Raw genomic sequence first — 10,793 nt, forward strand, 5'->3', positions numbered from 1 at the left:
AAAAAAAAAAAAAAAAAAAAAAAAGACTCGCATTTCCTAGAAGGTTTTCTTAGAAAAACTGTGTTACAATTCACTCTGGTTTCCAGTATCTAGCAATGCCCAGCCCATAGGGAGGAGGATACTCTCTTTGAGCACTTTTATTCATACCTCCATGGTACTCCATCAGTTTGCATTTTATATATCTTCTTTTTTTGTTTGATTTTGCCATCACTTTGTAAAAGTAAGTTTTTTTCCTTTTACTACAAACTATATGTGGCAGGATCTTTGGATTTGCTAATAATTATTTTTCGGTTTCCCTTACCCCCGGGGGCTACACTGTCTACACTGTCCTCTACAGCTTCCTTCTGGACATTTTGGGCCTTTCTTACTGTTGCCTAAGGCAAGAATGAACACTATGTCTGGAATATATTTTTAACTTAGCTTTGTCTTTTGTTTTGTTTCTTTTCCTAGATGTGAGCAAAAAGTATCCTGATCTGCTTTTCAAAAAAATAAAAAATTCTTAGTAATATCCCCATTTACTCTGTTGTGATTATTACACATTTTATGCCTGTATCAAAATATCCCATATGCCCGATACTATATATAGCTACTATGTACCCATAACATTTTTTAAAAACAAACAAAACCTTGGTAATTTATAATCCTTCTAGCTTCTTTTTCTTTCTTTTTATTTTTTGAGATGGAGTCTGAATCTGTCACCCATGGTGGAGTGCAGTGATGTGATCATGGCTCACTGCGGCCTTGACCTCCCAGACTCAAGCGATTCTCCCACCTCAGCCTCCCAAGTCGCTGGGACCACAGGCGAGCACCATCACACCCAGCTGATTAAAATTTTTTTTTTTTTTGGTAGAGATGAGGTATTACTATGTTACCTAGGCTGGTCTCAAACTCCTAGGCTCAGGCAGTCCTCCCACCACAGCTTCTTAAAGTGCTGGGACGACAGGCATGAGCTGCTGCACCAAGCCTAGCTTCTTTTTCTTCATATATGTTAATAGTTGCTTATTTTGTAATAATAATAATTTGTTTTTTTTTTTTTTTTTTTTTTTTGAGACAGAGTCTCACTCTGTTGCCCAGGCTGGAGTTCAGTGGTGTGATCTCGGCTCACTGCAGCCTCTGCCTCTTGCAGTGAGGCGATTCCAGTGATTCTTTTGCCTCAACCTCCTGACTAGCTGGGATTACAGGCATGTGCCACCATGCCTGGCTAATTTTTGTATTTTTAGTAGAGATGAGGCTTCACCGTGTTGATCAGGCTGGTCTCGAACTCCTGGCCTTAGGTGATCCGCCAGCCTTGGCCTCCCAAAGTGCTGGGATTACAGGCATGAGCCACTGTGCCCGGCCCGCTTTTTTTTTGTTGTTGTTGTTGTTGTTTTGTTTTGCTTTGTTTTTTTGAGACAGAGTTTCACTCTTTCACCCAGGTTGGAGTGCAGTGGCGCGATCTTGGCTCACTGCAACTTCTGCCTTCGGTTTCAAGCGTTTCTCCTGCCTCAGCTTTCTGCGTAGCTGGGATTACAGGTGCCTGCCACCATGCCTGGCTAATTTTGTATTTTAGTAGAGACAGGGTTTAACCATGTTGGCCAGGCTGATCTCAAACTCCAGACCTCAAGTGATCCACTTGCCTCAGCCTCCCAAAGTGCTGGGATTACAGATATGAGATACTGTGCCTGGCCTGTTTTTTTTTTTTTTTTTTTTTAATTAGGGTCTTTCCCTGTTACCCAGACTAGAGTTCAGTGGTACAATCATAGCTCACTATAACCTTGACCTCCCAGGTGCAAGCAGCCTTCCTACCTCAGTCTCTTGAATAGCTGGGACCACAGGCATGCACCATAATACCCAGCTATTTTTAAAATTTTTTGTAGAGGCAGGGTTTCACCATGTTACCTAGCCTGGGCTCGAACTCCTGGGCTCAAGTAATCCTCCCGCCTGCCTCCCAAAGTTCGGGGATTATAGGTGTGAGCTACTATGGGTGACCTGACAAATGTTTTGGATCCTAGCTATCTGGAGGTGTTTTTTCTGGCTTCAGTGAGTCAGCATAACTGAATTTGATTTTTAGCTGTATTGTTTGGCCAGATTAGTTTGTGACTTCGTTATATGCCACCCAATTCCAACCATCTTCCCTTGAGTCCTTTTGCATATCTGTTCTTTTTCACTTACTTGGGTATTATTACATTAAAGGTGACGCCAACCTTTTTTGTTGTTGTGGTGGTGGTTTGTTAAGACAGTCTTGCTCTGTCTGTTGCCCACTCTGGAGTGCAGTGGCATGATCACAGCTCACTGCAGCCTTGACCACTGGGGCTCAGGCAGTCCTCCTGCCTCAGCCTCCCAGGTAGTCGGGACTACAGGCGTACGCCATCATGCGTGGATAATTTTTGTCTTTTTTTTTTTCTTTTTTCTTTTTCTTTTTTTTTTTGAGGCGGAGTCTCGCTCTGCCGCCCAGGCTGGAGTGCAGTGGCCGGATCTCAGCTCACTGCAAGCTCCGCCTCCCGGGTTTACGCCATTCTCCCGCCTCAGCCTCCCGAGTAGCTGGGACTACAGGCGCCCGCCACCTCGCCCGGCTAGTTTTTTGTATTTTTTAGTAGAGACGGGGTTTCACCGTGTTAGCCAGGATGGTCTCGATCTCCTGACCTCGTGATCCGCCCGTCTCAGCCTCCCAAAGTGCTGGGATTACAGGCTTGAGCCACCGCGCCCGGCCTTTTTTTTTTTCTTTAATTTTATTTTGGGTTTGGAGATGGATACATGTGAAGGTTTTTTTGTGTGTGTGTGAAAGCAAGCTTATTAAGAAAGTAAAGGAGTAAAGAAAGGCTATTCCGTAGGCAGAGCAGTCACATATGAAGGTTTGTTACATAGATAAACACGTGTCATGGGGGTTTGTTGTACATATTATTACATCACCCTGATATTAAGCCCAGTACCCAATAGTTATCTTTTCTGCTCCTCTCTCTCCTCCCACCCTCCCCCATCAAGTAGACCCCAGTGTCTGTTGTTTCTGTCTGTGTGTTCATAAGTTCTTATCATTTAGCTCCCAATTTTTGTAGTTTTTGTAGAGATGGGGTTTTTGCCGTGTTGCCCAGGCTGGTCTCAAACTCCTTTGCTTAAGGAATTTGTCTGTCTTGGCATCCCAAAGTGCTGGGATTACAGGCATGAGCCACTGTGCCTGGTCAACCCCAACCTTTTCTTTTTGAGATGGAGTCTCGCTTTGTTGTCCAGGCTGGAGTGCAGTGGCACCATCTCAGCTCACCGCAACCTTTGCCTCCCAGATTCAAGTGATTCTCCTGCCTCAGACCCCCAAGTAGCTGGGATTACAGGCATGTGCCACCATGCGCAGCTAATTTTTGTATTTTTGGTAGAGACGGGGTTTCACCGTGTTGGCCAAGCTGGTCTTGAACCCTGACCTCAGGTCATCCACCTGCCTCAGTCTCCCAAAGTGCTGGGATTACAGGTGTGAGCCACTGTGCCCGTCCTACCCCAACCTTTTCATGTTTGTTTTGTCTTCCCAGCTATGGTCAGGATAGATGTGCTCTTCTGCAATCATTTAATATTCTTTCTTGACCCATATTTTGACCGTATTAGCATCCTTATTCTCCTCTAAAATTTTAGGATTCTTTTAGGAAATTAAGTGGATATTAGTAAATGGAAGTTACATTCTTCTCAAGTAGAAAGGAAAAAGAAAAAAGTAAGATCAATTACTGCCTTGACCTTCGTTCACAGGCTCTGCCACGTGGTAGCACAGTTTTCCTTTTCCAGCTGAGAGCCACAGTGCAGTGATCGGCCAAGTGGAGGCATGTTCTGGTATTTCTTCTCTAGTCTGGAGGCTTATAAAGGACTGTTTATGGTTTAGTGCCAAAATGTGAATTCCAAATTGTGGAGGAATTTCTTAGAAGTGATTAATCAGAACCATGTCTTTCTACTGTTTGGTGTTTAGGTCCCACGGATCATCCTGTGGCTGATGGTGGAGCTGGCTATCATCGGCTCAGATATGCAAGAAGTCATTGGCTCAGCCATTGCCATCAATCTTCTGTCTGTAGGAAGGTGAGGGGGTTTTTCTTTAGAAAGTAATCAGTGTTTTGCTGGATTTCAAAGCAGAGATAAAACAAAACCCAATTCATTTTAAGTTTGAAGATTCAACTCAATTGTTATTTCTTCTGTGGAATCTTTCTGGAAACAATTTCTTCTCCCCTGGTAGATGTAGACTCTACATCTTCCATTTCCCATGGTGAGTTATGCTTACGTTTATTAGAATGTGTGGCGTTTTGTATCGCAATTATTGATTTGTATGTTGTTTTATCCCACTAGATGCTATCTTTTTTTTTCTTTTTTCTTTTTTTTTTTTTTTTGAGACAGAGTCTTTCTCCGTCACCCAGGCTGGAGTGCAGTGGTGTGATCTTGGCTCACTGCAACCTCCGCCTCCCAGGTTCAAGCAATTCTCGTGCCTTAGCCTCTTGAGTAGCTGGGATTACAGGTGCTTGCCACCATGCCCAGCTAATGTTTGTATTTTTAGTAGAGACGGGGTTTCACCACGTTGGCCAGGCTGGTCTCTAACTTCTGACCTCAGGTTTAGGAATGTCCGCCTCAGCCTGCCAAAGTGCTGATATTACAGGTGTGAGCCACTACACCCAGCCCCCACTGGATACTATCTATCTAATCCTATAAAATTGTATCCATCTAACTCCATGAGGGTAAGACCCACACTTTTCAGCTTTGTATCCTAAGAGTGACATAGTAGGCTCTCAATTAAAGTTTAAATGAATGTAATTAAGTTGATGCTGTTACCCTACTTTACCCAAGGCCTGGTTTTCTGTCATTGTCCCTCCTCCCTCAAGTCCTAGCTTCTCCAAGTGTTCTTTATCTGGAGAGCTGTTGGGAAGAGAATGTTTTTCAATGTTTCCTTTCTTTCTGTCTCTCTGACTTCCATATATCATCTCTGACCTAGGGTTCCTCTGTGGGGTGGCGTTCTCATCACCATTGCAGATACTTTTGTATTTCTCTTCTTGGACAAATATGGTAAGGAGAGTGGAAATGGGAGGGTCGAAGGAGCTGCTCTCTGTCATGTGGGAGATGGGGAAGTCTGCCTTCTCTGAGCTCATTGCTGCCTTTTTCCTTTAGGCTTGCGGAAGCTCGAAGCGTTTTTTGGCTTTCTCATCACTATTATGGCCCTCACATTTGGATATGAGGCAAGTGGTACAGGGTATTCATTAGCTTCTTAAAATAAGTTTTTGTGGGGTTTTTTTAGCCTTTTATTATAAAAGACAGTAATAATGCTAGTATGGTTCAGTTATAGTGGGTGTATCAACAAAAGCCAATTTATCCCTGGGCCAGTGTTGAAGGAATATGATCCATAGCAAACATTAGTATGCAGAAAGGCCTGCAGGGACTTCCAGGTTTAAAATGACTAGATATTTTAGGGCTTTCCAGACAAGATTCCTTGGTCCCAAGTTGACCATCTGACAACAGAACAGCCATGGATAGGGTTAATTAAGGAAGGGTTTACAGAGTTATTCTTGGCTGTTAACTTAGAGGAGTTCTGCTTTTGCTCATCCTGGTTTATATTAATTGCAGCTTGAACTTTCCCAATATTAAAACAGTTAATGAATTATGTGAGATATCCTGGATATTTCCTGGTTTGTGCCTCAACCCAGAAACTCCTTACAGTCACTAACATTATTTGTAGTACTAGCACCTTTCTTTGTATAGTTCTTATAAACTGATTTCTGCTTACTGGTCTGGCTCTGGCTGAACTTTAGAAAATATATGTAATCTATGGGTCGATTATGCCTCTTGGCCTAAGGCTTCCAAGAGAAATCCTGAACCAGGGAAAAGTATATATGAGAGTGTTTAAGGATGAGTCTCTCACTGCATACGTACTAGTGGCAAACATCAAGTGATTTTTAAATGAACATGGGTGAACAGAAGTATGCTAAGTATGGATAATAAAAATAGATTCTATATTCTTTTTTAATTTTAGATTTTATTTATTTATTTTTGAGACAGAGCATTGCTCTGTCATGCAGGCTAGAGTGCAGTGGTGTGATCTTGGTTCACTGCAACCTCTGCCTCCCAGGTTCAAGTGGTTCTTGTGCCTCAGCCTTCCAAGTAGCTGAGATTATAGGTGTGTACCACCATGCCTGTCTAACTTTTTGTATTTTTAGTAGAGATGGGGTTTCGCTGTGTTGGCCAGGCTGGTCTTGAACTGCTGACCTCAAGTGATCTGCCCATCTTGGCCTCCCAGAGTACTAGGATTTCAGGTGTGAGCCACCGTGCACAAGTCCCTTAGTAGCTTTTTCTTTTTTCTTTTTCTTTTCTTTTTTTTTTTGAGATGGAGTCTCCCTCTTTCGCCCAGGTGGGAGTGCAGTGGCATGATCTCGGCTCACTGCAACTTTGGCCCCCAGGTTCAAGCGATTCTCCCGCCTCAGCCTCCCACATAGCTGGGATTATGGGTGCCTGCCACCATGCCTGGTTAATTTTTGTATTTTTCATAGAGACGGGGTTTCACCAAGTTTGCCAGGCTGGTCTTGAACTCCTGACCTCAGATGATCCACCTGCCTCAGCCTCCCAAAGTGCTAGGATTATAGGTGTAAGTCAAGGTGCCTGGCCTTTTTTTTTTTTTGAGACAGAGTCTCACTCTATTGCCTATGCTGGAGTTCAGTGGTACAATCTCAGCTCACTACAACCTCCTCCTCCTGGGCTCAAGTGATCCTTCCACCTCAGCCTCCCTAGTAGCTGGGACTATAGGTATACACCACCACACCGAAGTAATTTTTGTGGAGATAAGGTTTCGTTGTGTTGCCAGGCTGCTGTTGAACTCCTGGGCTCAAACAATCTGCCTGCCTTGGTCTCCCGAAGTGCTGGGATTATAGGCATGAGCCACCATACCCAGCCCTTTCTTTAGAATATTAATTACATATCATACACATATGTTTCACATATCTAAGATGTGATGTAAACTGTCTGGATACTCAGTCTTGAATTCTCTGGCCCCTGGTAGTAAGCCCCTTATGTTGCTTGGTCCTATGATGATTCTGTATTCCTCATTATCTTAGGTAGTTGCAGAAGAAAATATTGTGGCCAGGTGTGGTGGCCTGTAATACCAGCACTTTGGGTGGCTGAGGTGGGAAGATTGCTTGAACTTGGGAGATTGAGGTTTCAGTAAGCTGTGATCATGCCACTGCATTCCAGCCTGGGTGACGAGTAAGATCCTATCTCAAAAAATATAAAAATAAAGAAAGAAAGAAGAAGAAGGGGTTTTTTTTTTTGAGACGGAGTCTCGCTCTGTCACCCAGGCTGGAGTGCAGTGGCCGGATCTCAGCTCACTGCAAGCTCCACCTCCCGGGTTCCCGCCATTCTCCTGCCTCAGCCTCCAAGTAGCTGGGACTACAGGCACCCGCCACCTCGCCCGGCTAGTTTTTTGTATTTTTTAGTAGAGACGGGGTTTCACCGTGTTAGCCAGGATGGTCTCGATCTCCTGACCTCGTGATCCACCCATCTCGGCCTCCCAAAGTGCTGGGATTACAGGCTTGAGCCACCGCGCCCGGCCAGAAGAAGGGGTTTTAAGGGGTAAGGGATGCTAACTGTTCCCTAGCACTATGTTACTCCCCTGTTTCATATTCCTGTAAAGGCTAATCATTGTTATGTTGGTATATAGTATGTTACAGTGAAACCCAGCCAGAGCCAGGTACTCAAGGGCATGTTCGTACCATCCTGTTCAGGCTGTCGCACTTCACAGATTGAACAGGCTGTGGGCATCGTGGGAGCTGTCATCATGCCACACAACATGTACCTGCATTCTGCCTTAGTCAAGGTGAGCAAGGCCCTTATCTCCTTCACCTCGTAGACAGTTCATGGGATCTTTTCCTTCAATTGCAAGGGACACAAAGTTAGTTTACAATCGTTAGGATCATGAAGGAGCAAGGTATTTTCCAAGGCTGGACATTCGTAAACTCCATATACTTAGATGATATTTTTATCACCAGATTGACCAGAGATTACTAACTGCATAAAGCAGGTGGGACTAAAGTTCTTTTTTTTTTTTTTTTTTTTTAATTGAGACAGTGTCTCGCTCTGTTACCTAGGCTGGAGTGTGTGATCTCTGCTCACTGCAAACCTCTGCCTCCCGGGTTCAAGACATTCTCGTGCCTCAGCCTGCCTCAGCCTCCCGAGTACCTGGGATTACAGGCGTGCACCACCACGCCTGGCTAATTTTTCTATTTTTAGTAGAGACGTGGTTTCACCATGTTGGCCAGGCTGGTCTCGAACTCCTGAGCTCAAGTGATCCACCCGCCGTGGCCTCCCAAAGTGCTGGGATTACAGGCGTGAGCTACTGCACCCAGCTGGGACTAAAGTTTTTCATAAAATGTCAGAAGTGCATCAAGTCTCTTGTGTTTAAATTTCAAAAGCTCGAGTGGGCTTATGGAGGTCAGGAGTAAAGAAGCCCAAACAGGCTTTTACCATCAGTATTACGTAATAGCTTGCTGAGAGATTTCAGAAACCTTTATAAATAGGGATATGCACACCTTAGGACTGAAATCAGGTTGTTTTTATAGGTCAGTGGTCCTTCCAGCCACTGAGAGCAACTGAGAGCTCAGTAGTCATTTAGTCTCTGTTCTCTATTTGGGGAATGTACAGTTCAATGAAAGGGCATGAAGTTCTTTTTTCTCCCCCTATATGAAATTCTTAATTGCTCAGTAACTAGGATGTAGGTGAGTGTTGGATCTCTCACATTTTGTCTGGTCAACTGTTTGTCCCCTAAATCTCTCAGCTGACTGTAAACTCCTGAAATGTTACAAGGAAACTTGTTCTAACTGGTCAAAAAGTGACTGCTGTTGTTGTCATTCTAGTCTAGACAGGTAAACCGGAACAATAAGCAGGAAGTTCGAGAAGCCAATAAGTACTTTTTCATTGAATCCTGCATTGCACTCTTTGTTTCCTTCATCATCAACGTCTTTGTTGTCTCAGTCTTTGCTGAAGCATTTTTTGGGAAAACCAACGAGCAGGTGGTGAGTAAGTCAGGGTTATGGGTGGTGGTGAATATGAGGGTAAAGTGAAGACTGCAATGGGATGGGGAAGGAAAATACCTCATTCTAGTGTTAATGTTCAGAAAAAATAATCTGTAGCTTCACCTCTGCCCCCCAAAATCACCATGCACCAGTCAGAGTCTACAGTATGGGGGTAACCAAGCCTGGACCCTCTTTCTCAGCTTTTGTTTGGGAGTAGTCAGCAAACAGAAAACAGAAACTGTGATGATGACAGACTTTGTCTGTCATTTTGAATTCTGTATCAGTCTTGATTTCTGATTACCTATGTAGTGTTTTTTTTGAGATGGAGTCTTGCACTGTCATCCAAGCCTGGAGTGCAGTGGCACAATCTTGGCTCACTGCAACCTCCACCTCCTGGGTTCAAGTGATTCTCCTGCCTCAGCCTCCTGAGTAGCTGGGATTACAGGTGCCTGCCACCATACCCAGCTAATTTTTTGTAATTTTAGTAGAGATGGGGTTTCCCCATGTTAGCTAGGCTGCTGTCAAACTCCTGACCTCAAGTGATCCGCTCGCCTTGGCCTGTCAAAGTATAGGGATTACAGGTGTGAGCTGCTGTGCCTGGCCTGCCCATGTAGTTTTGATCACCATTTGTTTCCCATCTATGGAACCGCTGACTCCTCTGTCTGCTTTGACTGAGGATTCTATTCTGGGTGTTCTCTCGTGTCCGAAGCCTTCTTCAGAGCCTCTCCTCCTGTCATCATTTAAAGTACCCCAGCGTTTGTACATTATTATCATGCACACTGTAACTCAGTGAAGATTTTTGATGACCTGTGGGTGTAGAAGGATTATAGAGGAAGATCCTAGATGACATTGCTGCCAGTCTCTGCCCACATCACAGCATATATCCAGTGTTCAATGTTTTCCCTCCAGCCTACCTCTCATAGGTGACTGTGTATGATATGTAGGAGAGCTCTTATTTGGTCCTTGCTTCTGAAACAAAAGTTGCTTTTGAACTGCTTTGGGTTCTAGGTTGAAGTCTGTACAAACACCAGCAGTCCTCATGCTGACCTCTTCCCTAAAGATAACTCGACACTGGCTGTGGACATCTACAAAGGGGTAAGCATGTTTGGATTTGTGATCTTTGTTCCTGAATCAATATTTTTAGCATAGTATCTGGTCTTTTTTGTGACTTCACTTTAGATGTGAGCATATCTCCTCTGGAGTGTCATTTATTTCAGAACTCCAGACGCCAGACAAGCGTTTTGGATTAAACGGGAAGGAATAGAGGCTCAGTTGAAAAGATGCATTATACAGGCCAGGTGCGGTGATTCACGCCTGTAATCCCAGCACTTTGGGAGGCTGAGGCGGGTGGATCACTTGAACTCAGGAGTTCAAGACCAGCCTGGCCAACATGGTGAAGCCCTGTCTCTACTAAAAAAGAAATGCAAAAATTAGCTGGGTGTGGTGGTGGGCACCTGTAATCTCAGCTACTCAGGAGGCTGAGGCAGGATAATCGCTTGAACCTGAAAGACAGAGGTTGCAGTGAACCGAGATTGGGCCACTGCACTCCAGCCTGGGCGACAGAGTAAGACTCTGTCTTTAAAAAAAAAAAAAGAAAAGAAAAGAAAAGAAAAAAAAGATGCAGTATACACCCCAGCTTTTTTTTTTTTTGAGACAAGGTCTTGCTCTGTCGCCCAGGCTGGGGTGCAGTGGCTTGATTACGGCTCACTGTAGCCTCCGCCTACCCGGCCCAAGTGATTTGCCCATCTCAGTATTTTGGGTAGTGGGACTACAGGCAAGCACCACCATGCTTGGCTAATTTTTTTT

The 10,793-nt window shown here is 44.3% G+C and overlaps 1 protein-coding gene across 3 annotated transcripts in view; it reads left to right on the forward strand.

The window, feature by feature from the left end:
- Positions 1-10,793, forward strand: part of SLC11A2 (solute carrier family 11 member 2) — a 50,431-nt gene that overhangs the window by 26,077 nt on the left and 13,561 nt on the right. For all 3 annotated transcript variants that reach the window (XM_017861534.1, XM_017861536.1, XM_017861537.1), the window contains 6 exons: positions 3,920-4,026; positions 4,928-4,998; positions 5,101-5,168; positions 7,637-7,792; positions 8,829-8,987; positions 9,996-10,082. In XM_017861534.1, coding sequence (XP_017717023.1) covers positions 3,920-4,026; positions 4,928-4,998; positions 5,101-5,168; positions 7,637-7,792; positions 8,829-8,987; positions 9,996-10,082 — 648 coding nt within the window. The remainder of the gene's footprint in view (positions 1-3,919; positions 4,027-4,927; positions 4,999-5,100; positions 5,169-7,636; positions 7,793-8,828; positions 8,988-9,995; positions 10,083-10,793) is intronic.

This window comes from Rhinopithecus bieti, unplaced genomic scaffold (assembly GCF_001698545.2).
Source record: "Rhinopithecus bieti isolate Rb0 unplaced genomic scaffold, ASM169854v2 scaffold_56806, whole genome shotgun sequence".
Taxonomy (NCBI): Eukaryota; Metazoa; Chordata; class Mammalia; order Primates; family Cercopithecidae; genus Rhinopithecus; species Rhinopithecus bieti.